The 17,830-nt window shown below is 34.9% G+C and overlaps 2 protein-coding genes and 1 non-coding gene across 3 annotated transcripts; 2 read left to right on the top strand and 1 right to left on the bottom strand.

Annotated features, from left to right (window-relative positions):
- Nucleotides 1–1,904: 1,904 nt before the first annotated feature.
- Nucleotides 1,905–7,284, bottom strand: LOC128166310 (NADH dehydrogenase [ubiquinone] 1 beta subcomplex subunit 10-like). The gene is made up of 4 exons (XM_052831403.1): nucleotides 7,114–7,284; nucleotides 4,692–4,833; nucleotides 4,141–4,280; nucleotides 1,905–2,092 (listed from the first exon to the last, which is right to left on the bottom strand). Exons 1-4 carry the CDS (start codon nucleotides 7,244–7,246, stop codon nucleotides 1,977–1,979), a joined length of 531 nt encoding a protein of 176 aa, XP_052687363.1. The 5' UTR covers nucleotides 7,247–7,284; the 3' UTR covers nucleotides 1,905–1,976.
- Nucleotides 7,285–7,401: 117 nt separating this feature from the next.
- Nucleotides 7,402–15,852, top strand: LOC128166309 (60S ribosomal protein L3-like). Its single transcript, XM_052831402.1, has 8 exons — nucleotides 7,402–7,472; nucleotides 7,603–7,795; nucleotides 8,881–9,049; nucleotides 10,512–10,647; nucleotides 14,610–14,796; nucleotides 15,116–15,318; nucleotides 15,418–15,573; nucleotides 15,655–15,852. Exons 1-8 carry the CDS (start codon nucleotides 7,470–7,472, stop codon nucleotides 15,811–15,813), a joined length of 1,206 nt encoding a protein of 401 aa, XP_052687362.1. The 5' UTR covers nucleotides 7,402–7,469; the 3' UTR covers nucleotides 15,814–15,852.
- Nucleotides 14,946–15,042, top strand: LOC128168408 (small nucleolar RNA U83B). Its single transcript, XR_008241347.1, has one exon. It is a non-coding gene; the product is annotated as a small nucleolar RNA U83B (small nucleolar RNA).
- Nucleotides 15,853–17,830: the final 1,978 nt, after the last annotated feature.

The raw sequence follows: 17,830 nt of genomic DNA, 5'->3' as shown, positions 1-17,830 counted from the left end.
CAAGAAATTAAAGAGTTCAACGGGTATGACAGTACATGTAGATGTTATTGACATGATTAATCCTCACTGGAAGTGCAGCGGGCTGATCACATACTTTTATGTAGTTGTCGTTACTGTTGTAACCTTCATATAGAGGGAGAATTAGATGTTCATTCTTTGTAACCTTCTGATCAATATTAATGATGATTTGGTATTTTTAATAACTTTTTATGAAAAATAATGACAATAACAAACCGTGAACCATCTCAAAAATCCATAAAACGAAATAAAAATTCAAAGCAGAGCAACACGGACCTCCAAATAGAGGTAGGATCAGGTGCTTAGGAGGAGTGAGCATCCTCTGCTGACCGGTCACACCCGCCGTGTGCTCTTTGTCGTAATCGGGAACATTTTTATGTTTAATATTTACTGAGTAATATATTTCATTTAAATATTACTCAGTAAACATTAAACATAAAAACGGTTTTGTTGCTGTTTCATTTAAACAATGAAATGCTTTATTTAGCGATTCATGTGGGATATGAAAGCAAAGACATTGCAGAAAAATACATAACCCACGTTAGTTGGTTATATTTTTTTAATCTCTAATGATCGCTACGTTCGTAATCCGCATGAATCATCAATAAAGCATTTTATTGTTTATATTTACATCTTTTAACTAATTAATGAATTAATGTTTTAATGCTTCAGTTAGGCATTTTTAAGGCATTTTTTATTGGCAATCAAAATTTGAGTGACATTTGTTGAGTTATAAGCGAGTTACAGAGCTTACAATTCCTCGCTATGTAAACAAAGCTTTTGTTTACATTTTGAATGTTAAAGTGAAAATTCCAGTTTTAGACCTAAAATGAATGTGCTAATCGTTAGGAACTGTTTATTTATGCTTACCATGAATAAGAATTTTGACAAATCATCTTAAAAAGGATTTTTTACTCGTATTTTGAACCTATGTAAACAAAAACAGGGCACGAGATTTGTTTATATGACGAAGAACTGTAAGCCCTGTATCTTGCTTAAAACTCATCGACGCCCACCCAAACACTTGATCATTAGAAATGCATTCATAAAGCATTGTAAATTATAAAAACAGGAAAATAAAATTTGACCCAAATCGTGACCATGCCCCTTTAATGTACATTAGTATAGGATTTGATTCTGAAATCATCATGATTATTTCGTGTAGTACGTGATTTTTTTTTAGGTTGCTGAAGGTTTCGACCTACGGTAAACGAGGTGTGTAGAACTGTAGATTTTAGTCATGGTAGAGGACCAAACTTTGCGGATGTAAATACGTTTATATGTGATATATATGTAGTTAGCTAGCATTGCAGAAAAAAAAAATGATTTTGTCTGCAATGAGTTACCTACCTTTACACCAGCATGAAATACCTACAGAAAGCATTCTACTGTTTAACTTTTTATTTCAATTTTTAATTTTTTCATTGCAGGATTGTCCTCGAGGTTATTCTAATGCTTGTCTAGAACTTCTCTTCCTTATTTCTTGCTTGAAACGGTAATTATAGTCTTATACTGCAAAACATGTTGTACCTTTGTCTGAAATGTAACAGGGGTGTGGCCGTTTAACACACTATTATAGTAAAATGGCAACCCAAAATATCCTGAAGTAACGGTGCAATTTACTCAGATTCTTTAATTATGGTGACACTAAAGAAAATACAAAGTATCAACATTTTGCTTTTACTATTTTTTTCAGAGTGCATGAATAATATCAAGGGTCTGATAAAACCAAGGTATCAGTTTAAACTGACAATTGCAGGCTATTGTTGTTTTCTGGCATATTTTAATTCTGATTTCACAAAATTACCTGTGCAAATGAAAATATAAACTTGCACAATTTAATACAGTGAACTACATAGTATTTGAGGCAAGAGAAACAATCTGACAACAGAAATAAACCCTTTATTTACACATAATACAGCCTTGCTGCTCTCACTGACACTGTGTGTGTTCATAGTCTATACCGATTTTTGCTTATTCTCTGGATTTTCACGTTGTCGGCGCTCGTGGATCATTCTGTGCACCTGTTTGTAGTAAACATCCAGGGCGCTGTGCTGTGGAGGCATGTCTCCCCCTGAAAAATACAACAGTCTCCTTGTACAAACATAACACATAGTGCATACATGTATAAATATTGTACCAAAATACAACATACAAAATACATCAGTCCTCCTTGTACAAACATAACACATAGTGCATACATGTACAAATATTGTACCGAAATACAACATACAAAATACAACAGTCCTCAGTGTAAACAAATACATAGTGTATACATGTACAAACATTGTATAAAAATACAACATAAAAACATCTACATGTACAAACACTACACCAAAATACAACATACAACAGTCCTTGGTGTAAACAAATACATAGTGTATACATGTACAAACATTGTACCAAAATACAACATACAAAATTGCATAGTGCATACATGTACAAACATTGTATCAAAATACAACAAACAAAATACAACAGTCCTCGGTGTAAACAAATACATAGTGTAAACATGTACAAACATTGTACCAAATTACAACTTACAAAAAAAACAGTTCTGTTTGTAAACAAATACATAGTGTACATACATGTACAAACATTGTTTAAAAATACAACTTACAAAATACAAGATATAAAATACAACACTCACATGCAAATCAACTACAGTGCATACATGTACAAGCATTGTACTAAATAATATGTTTTCTGTAAACACACCTATTCTAAATAAAATACATAGTGCATACATGTACAAACACTGTGCCAAAATACAGCATACAAAATACAGGATACAAAATACAACAGCCTACTGCAAATGAATACATAGCACATACAAGTACAAGCATTGTGCCAAAGTACAACAAACATAATACAACAGTCTAATGTTAATGAAATGGCTTGTTTGAAGATATGAATCTCATTCTGATTTCTTTGCATAATGTAAAGCAATTGGCAAACCATTACATATTTAGCTTGTGCAAAGGTCATTGTGACATCATAAAATATACCACTTGACCCTTGAAAAGGTTTACACAGAAATGAACATGTTTGCTACACAGAAAGTTCATTTAAGGAAAGATATTTATAGATGCATGTTTAATGTGTATATATATACAAAAAAATGTATTTGCTTGGCCTTTTTTAAGTCAGATTACCTCCTCAGCTGGGGCCTCTCCAGTTAACCTGTTTTGTCTATTGTCTCAGGTCACTCGTGCATGAAGTCCAGCGAGTTTTAGTTTATAATTTTGCATTTAAAATCAGAGTGTAGGGGAATAGTGATTTTGAATTAATTTGCTTTCAATAAACAAGGCATCACTTTCATTTATTTTTAAAGGGGCATGGCATTTGAAAAAAGGGCTTGGCGCTGATAAAAGGTGGCGTGATGCACCCAATCTAGTTTGCTTCAGATTTAACACTAAGTCTGTATGATTGTATACTGTGTATACAACGGAGCTATCTGACTATAGAGATGTAATCGCTGTTATGAAAAGAAATTCTGGCATTACTTCATAGCATCACATTTACAAATCACGTCATATAAGTTCTCTTAAATATTTTTGTACCTCCAAAACATTTTACTTAATATATCTAAGTATGTTTGGAACATCTCCCTGATTTTGCGTACATAAGTTCTGATGTACACCGTCTGCAGATTGAACATTATATCAGTAAAAGCTTTACATAACAAACTTTACAGAGGTCAAAACTGATGATTGATTTCAATTTTTACCCTATCTCAAATTCGTAAAAAATAAACATAAAAAATTCATCACAGTTAGTTTGCCTATAAATTCATAAAAATTCACAGCAGTAAAAATAACCAGTTATAACATACATATATTGTATCTGTGCTTTCTCTAAGCTATGCTGAAGGAGTATACTCTTGTGTTTTATGTGAATTGTATGTATCAATGTATGTATGTTACTATGTATACTGTAGATCTTATAAGTACCTTGTTTGGTATGCCAACTGTAACGGTATGTTGTTATGTCTGCAGTATTTAGTTTGTGTTGTGTTCATTGTTGAATGTAAATTTGTTTTTAAACTTTCTGCAAGCATATTATATTTTGTGCATAAAGGATACCTATCATAAGATAGCAGCAGCGAATAATTTCACTTACATTTGACCAAAAAGTCCTCCCTTGTATTTTGCCAGTCCTCATACGTCTGGTAACATCTCGTTTGGGCACCATCCTGGTACTTTCGTCGACATTCATCAAATCGTATTTTAAGATGTTTAACAATTTGTTTATCTACCATTCTGTAAAAAAAAATTTTTTAAGAAAATTTAGTTATAATAGATCTAAGAGAAAAAGATGTAACAAGAAAAAAAAAAAACAAGAGATTTTTTTTATATCAAACACTTTAAAGCTATTCTTCATCATTCAAATTCTTATACATTCTAATTCAAAAAACATGATCATGAGAATGGTGGAGGTCACTGTGAAGAATATCAGGGTTTCTGTGGAAAATAGGGATTTCAAAGGGAGGTGTTCAAGGCTTATTTATTTCTGTAACTTTACTATGTAACATGAAATTGGGTGGGGGGGAGGGTCATACCCCATCTCCTCTTAAGATACACACATGGATACCAAATGATACAGAAAGTGAAAGCTACACAGAAGCTTAACAACAGGATAGATTAGAGAGGCTGATCTCTGAAAGCCCTTACTTATCCCTCTTCATCTGTTCATTGGCCTCATACATACACAGCTGATCATCTACTAAGCACTCATCAATGGTGGGAACTCGCCGGAACCGCCTGTGGTAATAATTCCCGCGGTGCTTTGCCTGCATAGGCTCAATCCAGTTCTCTGGAAATGGAGACATGATCATAAATCATTAAATTTATACTATATATATATATAGCTTCATTCTACAGCTGCATATTAGGATCTATACAGATCTCTGGAAAAGGATGCATTATCATAAATCATTAGATACCCTACATGTGCCTTAAATTGGATGATAGTACTCTAGATTTCTAGATTTATCAGGTTGGGCACAAGTCACTGTTTGGTGGTTTGTCTCCTATTTGTTGGTCAAACACTTGCATGTTATACCTTCTTTTTTTTTACCTACTCAGCGTGAGATGATTTTTTGTAACCTTAGATTTCTTTTTGAATAAAAACCACATCAGTATGTTTCTCACCAAAGCAAGTACTCTAGCCTGTTGCCTTCAAAATAAAACTTTATTCTAAAAAATTCATTCTTGCGATGCTTCATTTCACTGACTTTATATCTGCGCAAAAGGAAAAATACTGCAGCTAATGAAATCAATGATCTTCACTAATGTATGTCAAAAGATAAATTTAGATAAGGAGGCCTGTTTGTGCATGGTTTTAGTGAAATGCCACATCTAATCTAAAGTAGGTCAGATTAAAAAAAAAACACCAATACATCTAAATTGAACTTGGCATGTACTTTATAGATATTCATTTTTACTGGCTGCAATTGTTTTCAACTTGCCAGGATAATAGGAATCGAAAGTAGAGTCTAGGGAATGAGGCCATATCATATTAATTCGAATAAAATCAATCTTTTCAAAGACCAAACCACTTTAATTATATTTGACTTCCATGAAGCATCTGATTTTGATCCTTTTTAAACACCCAAGCTCAAAAATACACACGCAGAATTTTTCAAAAAAATGGTTTAGAACCATTGACTTTCGGTAGGACATATTCCTAACTATTTATTTTTGAACCGAAACAAGTTTTAAATGATGCTGGTTTCAAGTGAAAAATACACAGATTGTGTAGTCTTAGCTTAGAAGCCAGACAAATCTTGTTGATTTCAAAGAGCTATGGCTGAGTGGTCAACAATGAAAAGAAAGACCTATGTCACATTGCTATGTTGTATTATAATAATTTATATATAATTTATTAGACCCTTGACATCACAATTTAATGCAATATGCTATTGTACCTCATGTACCATTGTATGATAATGGTTTGAGAGAATAAATTGAATTGAAAAAAAAAATTGAATTGAATTGCTGTTTGACACAACTATTCCAATCTACTGTTAAAATGGTTCTGTATTATGAAGTAAACATGTTATAGAGTACTTGCCCCAAAAATTAACATGATGTGCTTTTTCTCCAGAAAAATGAAAATGTCATCCACTTTGAATGAAAAAGACTTCCACTGGGTTGGTAAAATACATGTACATATACTATACACTGTTACAAGCGTTTGATCACCAAAGGCAAATGCAAATTATTTAAAGCGGCACCTGAATTTTTATCAATTAGTCACTCAATAAACCAAATTTTGAAAAATTCTACCATCTCTATACACATTTTATGAAAAGGAGGTAGAATTTTTCAGTATTTGCCCCAATATTCGGCTTATCATGTGACTAATTGAAAAAAGAAATATTCAGTTACCTGTGCTTACTCAAGGCACAGGCCTCTGACTGTATTTATACATAGGGTATGAGCCCGTCCTATGATATTGCGGTAGTTAAATCATTTTGTGGAAAAATCTATCAATACTGAAATATTTTCAAAAACTAATGTTATTGGGGGATTCCTCTATTATATCGCCAGTGATGTTCAGCGTGCCTCTGTTTACTATGTCTAAAAATATCCCGACCTCAAATGTCAATTTCAGCGCGTGCTACTATTCGTAAACAGAATACAATAGAACCCGCGATATGATAGGAAGCTACTATATATCTCTCTTCCCATACATATACCACAGAAGTCGGCGATTTAAATCATTTTATCAATTTCTTGAATATAAATGAGAAACAGGCAAAATCCTTTGAGTGAGCTTCGTGTGCTCGCGAGGCTCACTGGTAGGATTTTGCTTGTTTCTCATTTATTTACAACAAATTGATAAAATCGCCGACTCCTGTGCATATACTTAATAATGGCCTGTGGCCAAAGCTTCCAATAACAACTCATATGAAAGAGGTTCGATCAAATAAAAAAAACCCGTATGATCTGTAACAGAATTACAGGATAGCGATACGGTGGTTAAATGTTAATTGCCATGATTACACGCTTTTTAAATAATTTTTGCTGAAAGCTGGCGACGATAGAGAAATTTCGGATTAAAATGTTAAATATTACGAACGACTCTTACCTTTTAAGTAACTTGCAGGTTTGCTAAAGAAAGCCTCAATACCCAGCATAAGCTTTCCATTTACTTTATCTTTTGTCCTTTCAAACAGAGAGACTCTAAACTCTTTCTGCACGACATTTTCCCCGTCCCCCATTTTTTTGAGTCGACCTAACGGAAACTGTTTTACGACATTAGTATTGATTTCAACCTAAATGTCAATTTTTTTATTTATGAAATATTTGTTATATAATTATATTTAAGTCGAAATATTATTATACAAAAGTCAATATAAGTAATAAAATGATAATATTTTATATTTTTCAATCGAAGTTGCAAATTGCCGTAAAGTGTACTGTCTTTCCACGTTCGTCGCCGAAATGGTAGGTCATGGCTCTGAATTGTACCTGAAAAAATCGGTTGACATCGAAGAAATGGGAGTGTATTTTGTAATTAGAATAATATATATAGTAAAAGAAACAATATTGAACATTTTTAAATGTTATATTTTAGTCCCATCGGAAGTTTTCGGCTCCTCGCCACGGATCTAAGGCGTTCCTCCCCAAAAAGCGCTCCAGGCGCCATAGGGGGAAATGCAAGTCTTTCCCTAAAGACGATAAATCAAAGCCCTGTCATTTAACGGCATTTTTGGGTTATAAAGCAGGAATGACCCATATTGTGAGAGAAGTTGATAGACCTGGATCCAGTAAGTATTTCTCCAACCTTGGGTCTTTTTGCCACCCATCTTGAGCATGAACATGCCGTTTCATAATGAACTAAAATTTTCTCCTATTTGAAATAACTCGCATGTGGTTAAAAGATATTTGTCGACAATACATTTTTTACTGGATTGTGTGTGATCCAGCGTACTGGTTGGCTGTACATTCAGAAAAATGCGAAGTATATGTGTTTTTTTTCTATTATGATAACAGAAATGAGTTCTTTTAGCTGCAATAATGTAGCCCTCTCCCGATTTTTTTTTTTTTTTGGGAGAGGGCTACAACTCCATAGGATCTCCGTAATGGTGCAAGTGCGGGAGTGATTCACTCCCGCAACAATTTCGTCTTAAATCGTATATAAATGACAATAACATTTGCATTTCTTACCTGAACTCAAACATTGTAGATGTCTATAGCATAAATTAATCCAAAAATATCAAGTATAGTCAATATATATCGGTTATTTTTCGTGTATGTCAACAACACAAGTTGAATTTGTCCGCCATGTTTACTGACCTTGACCGGTCTTATTTTTGGACAGCCAATGAGAATTCAGGAGCGGATCTTGAACTGAATATAGGAATTCCCCTATTTTAAACATAATTAACGCGGTAAATATGAATTTTCCATTATATACCATTTTCTTAAATGATATTTTAGTGATAGAACGAAGTAAGATCGATTATCTACACTGACATTCACGTTATCAAGCCCATCAAAACTCCAAGCGTAAATCCCATAAAATCAGGCGAGAACGGTCATGGCTGCTGAAAAAGACGACTGGTAAACATGCTGATGTGTTTTATCTGGTTTTGATTTATATACGGTTACTTTGTTCAACCTGAATTAAAAAATCGTTTTATCTAAAGGAGGTCAATTATAAAATCGATCTTTTCAGACCGAAGTCAGTCGCATTAAAAAATTAATTTTGCACCATTACGATGATCCTGTGGAATTGTAGCCCTCTCCAGTAAACATCAGATATAAAAAATCGGAGAGGGCTACATTATTGCAGCTAGAGTTCTTTCTGTACATAATTCGGGTCAACTGTATTTTATGAATTCCTTTATAGAGTCCAACAAGAAGGAGATTGTGGAGGCAGTTACCATCCTTGAGACTCCACCAATGATGATTGTCGGTGTGGTTGGCTACATTGAAACCCCCAAGGGATTGAGAGCTTTCAAGACCATCTTTGCTGAGCACCTTAGTGAGGACTGTAGAAGAAGATTCTACAAGAACTGGTATAAAGCTCTTTTGATATTTTGTAATCTGTTAATTTTATCTGAAAAACCTTGTAGATCAACTAGTTATACCCCCCGCAAACAAAGTTTGGGGGGGTATATAGGAATCACCTTGTCCGTCCGTCCGTCTGTCCGTCTGTCTGTCTGTCTGTCTGTCCGTCTGTCTGTGCAATCGTGTCCGGTCCATATCTTTCTTATGGAAAAACATTGGAAGTTCTTACTTCACACAAGGATTGCTTATGACCTAAGGGTGTGTCATGACCTTGACCCAAGGTCATTCGGGCAAGGTCAAGGTCACTGGCAGAAAAAGTGCAAAATTCGTGTCCGGTCCATATCTTTCTTATGGAGAAACATTGGAAGTTCTTACTTCACACAAAGATTGCTTATGACCTAAGGGTGTGTCATGACCTTGACCCAAGATCATTCGGGCAAGGTCAAGGTCACTGGCAGAAAAAGTGCAAAATTCGTGTCCGGTCCATATCTTTCTTATGGAGAAACATTGGAAGTTCTTACTTCACACAAAGATTGCTTATGACCTAAGGGTGTGTCATGACCTTGACCCAAGGTCATTCGGGCAAGGTCAAGGTCACTGGCAGAAAAAGTGCAAAATTTGTGTCCGGTCCATTTCTTTCTTATGGGGAAACATTGGAAGTTCTTACTTCACACAAAGATTGCTTATGACCTAAGGGTGTGTCATGACCTTGACCCAAGGTCATTTGGGCAAGGTCAAGGTCACTGGCAGAAAAAGTGCAAAATTCGTGTCCGGTCCATATCTTTCTTATGGGGAAACATTGGAATTTCTTACTTCACACAAAGATTGCTTATGATTAAAGGGTGTGTCACGACCTTGACCCAAGGTCAATTGAGAAAGTTCAAGGTCATTGTTTCAAAAAAGCTAAATTCTGTCTGTGTCATGTCTTGTATTAATGGAAATATTAGAAGCTAAAAATTAACAGTTCTCAAAAATAAAGCAGTTATTTATAGAAAATGGACAGTGAAATAGATTCATCCAATATTTTCTATAATAGCAAAAATACACGCGTTATGATTTTTTTCTTAGCGGGGGGTATCAATTGTGAGCTTGCTCACAGTACCTCTAGTTTAATCTTTAGAAAGGAAAACATTTTTAACACTTGTAATGAAGTGTCTGATATATTTGAAAAATGTATGAAATGTTTACTGGGACTGATCTCGGACTTTAATCATTTCAGCCATGCTTTACAATCGACCCTGTGCTTTTCTGTTTAACATGGCTCCAACCAATTTTGGCGAGCCTTTTCTTTCAGTGGCTCCTCTCGGGAGTTGGTTGACGGAGCTCAGTAGCATTCACAAGCTCTGATGGTGATTTATTATCATTGTTGCAAGCTCCGCTCGACCAGCTGGTCGATGAGCTATCTCTGTACACGACCTCCGCTGTCGCATTGTGTGACATGAGGTGGTACAGTGGGTCTTAACTCTGAAGGTACCGTGCCAAGAAGAAGGCCTACACCAAGTATTCCAAGAAATGGCAGGATGAGGATGGCAAGAAGGAGATCGAGAGAGACTTTGCCAAGATGAAGAAGTACTGCAAAGTCATCCGTGTCATTGCTCACACCCAGGTACTTGCTTGTGTGTTTTGTTTTTTGTGTGCTGTAAATTGCAATATTTTACTATGGGAGGCACTGTAGCTCCCAGGTCATCCCATCTTCACTAGCCAAGGGATTCTGATTCACACCGCTCCTCACGAACCCTTGGCATACTGTGCTATCAAAAGTCAGGATTTTTTTATCACTTGATGAAAGATGCTGTACTCTTAATGTCACTGGTGCAATAATTGTAGCCTCCAAAGACAATGATATTGACAAGTTAAAAAATGTTTTATAATGTCCAGTATATTCAATAAATAGAAAGTGTTAAATGTTACACATAGATCAAATTACATGTAATTTGAATAGTGCAAGACTGGTGGTGGTAAAAACTTTAAAGTGCATAAGTTGATAAACAATCAGGTGTATTTGGTTTGTAACATTGCATGCTACATATGTCTTGAAGGATCAAACAGAAAGACAAAAAAACTTGGGGTTTTGGGCTAGAAAACTTGTGAATAAACAGTATGAAATCATTGTTGATGAAATCATATGTTTTGCAATGTTTGACAGGGTTCGACACTAACCTTAGTCCGTTAGTCACAGACTAATAGATTTTCATATGGACTAACAAAATTTCTGTCTAGTCAGTCTGGTCGGACTAATAAAAAGTTTTGCTTAAAAGAAATGTGTAAATTAACGATGTATGATCGTCGACATTTTAATGGAAAACCCTGACTATATTTTTATTAGGCCTAAAAAAAAAAATAGGTTTGTTTCCGCTTTCAGGCTGAAAAAAATTAGGGTCGGCCGGTCGGCTTTTTTTTTCTTTTAATCTTTTTTTTTTCCCTCTCCATCTGTTCAATTGTGCATATTAAACCATTTAGGCGAGAGAAATTAAATTTTTAGTTTTACGGATCCGCCGACCCAATTTTTCCGATTTTGTAAAAAAAAAAAATAATGAAAAAAAATTCGTATCTTCGGAAATTTTTCCGGAATTTTCAAGTATGACCGATCTTGGTTCTAAAATTACTTTATTTGATTTGAAATCTGCAAAACGTTTGACAAAGGGAGCTTTTAAAATCAAGTGTAAGCGTCTCTATAACATGGAGTATTTAAGATGGCGGTCAGCCATGCATGGTTTGGCTTAAAAGTTTTTATGAAAAGCAAAGAAAATGTTATCCTGAACAAGTTTTAAGGTTAATACCAATGATCTTGAAACAAACACAAAGTACACAGTGGATAGTGGACAAATTAAACTTAATATTATAAGTTCAAGCAAATAATATGTAATTTTGATTAATAAAAGTTTGCCCACTTTTTTTTTTTTTTTTTTATTTTCCCTTCTCCGACCCAAATTTTTTACAACAAAATCCGTAAAACTAAAAATTAAATTTCTCTCGCCTTATCTATTAAACTGGGTAAGATAAAAAAAAAACAAGTATTTGTTGTCATTATTTAAATGATGTGATGAACTTTTTCCCCGGCTGGTGGGAACAACTGGCACGACATGTGCTGCCATTTGTAAATAACAAACATCTACACAACACTGATGACATCTCAATAAGTTCTATAAGCGTTTTTACGACTTAAATTTGGAGGACGCAATAAATTTTTAAATCGGATAAAAACGAAATTTTAACAAAAAACGAACTCTACGAAAAAACTCAAAATTTTTGGGTCAGCGGGTTTAAGTTAGGGTCGGTCGGGAAAGCGGAAACAAACCTATTTTTTTTTTAGGCCTTATCTAGCATATGATACATTGCAGTGATTACAGAGGTATGCAGGATATTATGGGTGACTTGATTATTTCTTTGCCGTAAGGGGATGTCCGAGAAAATAGGCGACAAGCGCACGTGTTCACAACAACAGCTTCGATAGGGAAGCTTATGTGTTTTAAAAAAATAAAGGTGAAACGAATCTCCTGTGAGCTGTTTAATTTAAATGAATTGTTTTACTTTAAATAATTTGTGAGAAATTGCTTATTATTTTAAACAGATTTTTAAAGAACTTAGATAATGAAAAGAACAAGGTAGCTCATAGCCTGGATCTAATTTGCATAGATCTATTTATAACATCTGTAATGGCCGCATACACCAAGTACACGGAGATAGTGAATACGCAGCTCATTGCTATGTACTGCATAGCACAATACAACTAAAGAAGTGCAACACCTGTAAGAAAAACATTATAGTGTATATTATGCACCCCTTTCTTACAAATTCTATTAATACCCCCGCAAACGAAGTTTAGGGGGGTATATTGGTTTCACCCTGTCCGTCCGTCTGTCTGTAGACGCAACTTTGTCCCCCCTATAGAATTTTTTATTACTGCATGGAACAGTTTGAAAATTTGTACATATGTTGAACACCATCTGAAGATGTGCACCTGCAATTTTTTTTAAGATCAGACAAGATTTAATGATTTTATGACAGTTTTCATTTTCCTTATTCTATATATTGTACACTAATGTTGAAAAGTAAGGGAGGTAATCCTTACAGATTTTATTAATTAATTAATAGAAAACACTCTAAAATATATTTATATAAATACATCCAGATGGAGTTTTTTGTCTTTATGTCTTAATTAATAAAAAATTTTTATTTTTTATAAGTATTCTATCAACTGACAATGCAAAGTTTTTGTTTGTCAATGATAAATTCTTAGGAGCTAATGAGAACATCAAAGACAAGTGTGGCTGAATTCATTCGTCCCAAGGGAGCCATTATCTGAGCCATGGCTCAGATGGAGCATGTGTTTAGGGGAAATTGATAATCTGTAAAATGGGTGATGGTTTTGGGGCTATTTTAAAACTGTTTCATGTAAACCAAAAGGTCTATCATTATAAGGAAATAAATAATATAATTATTAATAAAGAAGTTAAACTATTTTTAGAGGTTGTTGAAATTTATTTGTCAAGTAATTTGATGAAGTGACCCTATTGGGCATTAATTTAAATGAAATTCAAAATTACTGATATGATTGTAGTGTTTTGGCAATTTTAAAATTGTTTGTAATATTAAATTTTCTTTTTTACATATTTTTACATAGTATGGTAATTATGGTAATGTTTTGGGAGTTTATTAAATTTAACAAGCTCATCAAAGAAAATCATAGTCCTATGGGATCAATTTTCTGATATGGAGTTCAATTGTGCCATAGGAGAAAGTGAGGAAAATTTGAAACAACTAATTGCATCTGTCAAGACTCTTATTAGAAAGATATTGAAAGTTTTATCAACAGAAGAGCATTGCTTGGCTACCGGTATTTCTATTCACTGCAAAGGGAGGGGTTATTGTCATTTTGTTGGTTTTTCCTTAAATCAATTAAATTAAAAAAATATATCATCAAATACATACATCTGTAAATGTATTGCTGTTATAGATATGTTTTTACAGTGAAATTCTGACAATTTTGATTTTAATATTTCTTTGTTAACTTTTTTTTTTTTTTTTTACAATTCTAGAATTTTTTTTTTTGTATGTGTTCCAAACCTTAATTATTATTCAATTCAATTATTTGTCCCATTTGAAATTAGCCTAGCGGGGGTATTAGTCCCATTAGGACAGTTCTAGTTAAAAACTCCGTACTATATATAAGGCAAATACGGTAATGCATTTTAATTTATTTTTGACGGGCACATAAAATTGCCTGTGGACTAGTTAAAATAAACAGGCACTAGTCCAGCTGGACTAATGATTAAAAATGTTAGTGTCGAACCCTGTTTGATTGATCTCTGTAAACTCCTATCAAAATCCATGGGAAAATTCCTGAATTTTGATAGCACAAATTGTCAGGTTCTTGAGGAGTGGTGGAGATGAGAAACCCTTGACAAGTGATAAGGTCATCCATTCAATTATTTCCAGACTGAAAACTACAGTTTATTATTGAAGAAAACCATTTTCTTCCTACAAATTAATCTCTGTGCTGCATAGTAATCTGTATATGATAAAGCACTTCTGATTGTCATGAAGATTCTTGTCGTTATTTTATAGATGAAGCTTTTGAAGAAACGCCAGAAGAAGGCCCACATCATGGAGGTGCAAGTAAACGGAGGCACCGTCAACCAGAAGGTAGACTGGGCCCGCGAGAAGCTGGAGAAGGCGGTACCTATTGAGCAGGTGTTTGCCCAGGATGAGAACATTGACTGCATCGGAGTGACCAGAGGAAGAGGATTTAAAGGTTAGTGTACTGCAACAAGCAGCAACATTGTACAATGTAAAAGACTTAAAGTTCTATAGCATGGGTTTGATACTCAAAAGATTTAAATTAAATGCTTTTGTAAAATAAATTTGGAAAGTTCATGTAGATTAATTATTACCGGGAAAAAAAGAGATGTGTGATGTAAAAACATGGTATCTGCCCCTGCCAGGGCAGTCTGAATTACTCTGTAGAAGGACACCATGCTGCCTTCCTTCTGATGTCTCTTGTCTAAACCCTGCACACATTTAGAGATGCTGTAGATAAGTATTGTACTAATGAGATCAATATCTCGTTACAGGTGTAACATCCAGATGGCACTGCAAGAAACTGCCCAGGAAGACACACAAAGGTCTGCGTAAGGTTGCCTGTATTGGAGCATGGCATCCTAGCAGAGTTCAGTTCAGTGTGGCCCGTGCCGGTCAGAAGGGATACCATCACCGTACCGAGATCAACAAGAAGATCTACCGCATCGGCAAAGGCATCCACACCAAGGATGGCAAGGTAATAATGGCTGGCAGAAAGTAGTCTTAGTTGGTGCAAGGAGTTTAACTTTTATCAACTTTTGTGTAGAGATTAATTTTAATGTGTTTATTACATTAGGTCATCAAGAACAACGGAGCCACAGATTATGACCCAGCTGACAAGACCATTACTCCCATGGGAGGCTTCCCTCATTACGGAGAGGTCAACCAGGACTTTGTCATGATCAAGGGATGCTGCATGGGATCCAAGAAGAGAGTTATCACTCTTAGAAAGGTATGGTAAATTATAACTTGCAAGGTCAACCCACTAATGTGCCAGATATCGATGACTGCAACAACTGTCTTTATTTTTCAGTCCCTGCTGGCTACGTTCAGGAAGAAGGCTATGGAGAAGATCAGCCTTAAGTTCATCGATACTTCCAGCAAGTACGGCCATGGACGCTTCCAGACCTTCGAGGAGAAAAAGAACTTCTTGGGTCCTCTCAAGAAGGATGCCCAGAAAGAGGCTGCATGAATGTGAAGGGACAGAAAATAAAGATTTGTGGCCAAATGAGTCATGTTTTCATTTTTTTGAAGTTGGAGGATCACAGCTTTTGAGAGAAAAAAGTTATTTTGACCAGTTAGCTGGCAGATATAAATATTGTAAGGAATTGAAGAATTTTAAGAATACTGGTACATGTAGTTACACATCAATCCTAGATGCATGCCTGGTTTTAAATATTGAAAACTTTTCTTCCGTGAATACTGGGGAAACATTTTTTTATTAGATGGATTACGAATGCGCTGACCGAATTTTTTTGACCTTTAGAAGAAAAAAATTGCAGTTTTCCAAAAAAAATTTTACTGACCGACATAAATTAAAAAATACAAAAAATAAAATAAAATGACTGGTGAAAAATATCGATAAAAACCACATGTTGATAAATTGGTTTCATTCAGGAAAAAAAAATGCCTGAACTTTACACTTTTTGTTAAAATTGATCGGGTTTGGAATACGACTTCTCTATCACACACGTGGTCACATACCACTTTTTACCCCGTGCTCATTGACCACGCAAGTGGTTCCATTCTAAAAATGTATGTATTATTTCAAAAATTCCTAAGGGTACTAAATGGTCGAATTTGGTTCCTTTTATGGCATGGATGGAAAGAAGGTTTGAAAAAAAAATACAGACAGGAAAAAATTTAGAAAAAATATCTTTACAGGCGCAATAGAAAGGGTGTGAGGAGGCCAATGTTTACACAAATTCCAAAGTGAATTTTTCATGGTAGGGGTTATTTTAGGGGCCATATCTCGGTCCCCTCTCGATTGATTTTCCTGTAGTTTGGATATGTTGTTGGACTAGTGTCATTCTATAGGTATGCTGTATTTGAACTCATTTGAGCCGGTGGAATTTTTTATATGATTTATTTTTGTATAAAGGAATAAGAGGGAAAAATAATTGTGGTCTGTGTCCACGTGCCATGTTGTCTAACGGTGGTTTGTGTTTTATCATTTAAATGGCATACTTTCACATATCTGTCATTTGCAAAAAACTGTCGTTAAAGATCTGAAACAGTGTTGTCCCACACATACTGTGGGGCAAGCGGTGTCAGAAGTTCTTGAAAGTGAAAGAACCCACGTATCTTGTTTGCCAGGGTTTTTTTTTTCGACCTATCTACCCAAATTTTTAAATAAAAAATCCGTAATCCAATTTTTAAAAAAATTTCGCCTCAGGTATAACTGGCGCTAACTGAAGTTTTATATACCCCCGCTCCGAAGGAGAGGGGGTATACTGTTTTACCCTAAGGCTTGTGTGTCTGTCTGTCCGTCCGTAACAAAAATTTTTGTCGCATTTGTCTCGGCAACTATTTATCGCAGATGCTTGAAATTTTTACACAGTGTTTGTTAAGGCATGCCATATCGTGGGATATATTGCTGTACCAATCGGACGTCAACTTCCTATTAAATGACGACTTTGCTTATTTTTTAACCAGAATTTTCAAACAAATTTTCTTCAAAGATTTCTCAGCTGAGCAACTATTTATCGCAGATGCTTGAAAATTTTACACAATATTTGTATAGGCAAGCCATATCGTGGGACATATTTGTGTACCAATCAGACGTCAACTTCCTGTTAAATGAGTACTTTGTTTATTTCAGCCAAAATTTTCAACAAATTTTCCTCAAAGATTTCTCGGCAGCTATTTATCGCAGATGCTTGAAATGTTAATACACTATTTGTTTAGGCATGCCCTGTTGTGGGATATATTTCTGTACCAATCGGAAGCCAGCTTTCTGTTAAATGTCGACTTTGGTTATTTTGCATATTCACATCAGAGCGGGGGTATCACTAGTGAGCATTGGCTCACAGATATCTTGTTGAATAAACTGTGATAGTAGTTCCTTGCTATAAAGTAATTTCTTTGAGCTAAGGTGGCTCTATACACCACTTTTTGATGACGCAGTACTCAAAAAAGTAAATCTGGAAGCATGCAATTCCGGGACTGGCTGATTTAAACCGAGGCGAATTGTGGGGGCCGCTCTTTTG

This window comes from Crassostrea angulata, chromosome 10 (genome assembly GCF_025612915.1).
Source record: "Crassostrea angulata isolate pt1a10 chromosome 10, ASM2561291v2, whole genome shotgun sequence".
NCBI lineage: Eukaryota > Metazoa > Mollusca > Bivalvia > Ostreida > Ostreidae > Magallana > Magallana angulata.
The sequence above is the reverse complement of the archived record's forward strand: the minus strand, read 5'-3'. Positions and strand labels throughout refer to the sequence as shown.

Coding starts and splice junctions, on each gene's coding strand:
- LOC128166309 (XM_052831402.1), top strand. Junction 15,319..15,417: donor TCCACACCAAGGATGGCAAG/GTAATAATGGCT, acceptor TTATTACATTAG/GTCATCAAGAACAACGGAGC. Junction 15,574..15,654: donor GAGTTATCACTCTTAGAAAG/GTATGGTAAATT, acceptor TTTATTTTTCAG/TCCCTGCTGGCTACGTTCAG.
- LOC128166310 (XM_052831403.1), bottom strand. CDS start 7,246: ATGGGGGACGGGGAAAATGTCGTGCAGAAAGAGTTTAGAGTCTCTCTG. Junction 4,834..7,113: donor ACCTGCAAGTTACTTAAAAG/GTAAGAGTCGTT, acceptor CTCCATTTCCAG/AGAACTGGATTGAGCCTATG. Junction 2,093..4,140: donor GGAGGACTTTTTGGTCAAAT/GTAAGTGAAATT, acceptor TGTATTTTTCAG/GGGGAGACATGCCTCCACAG.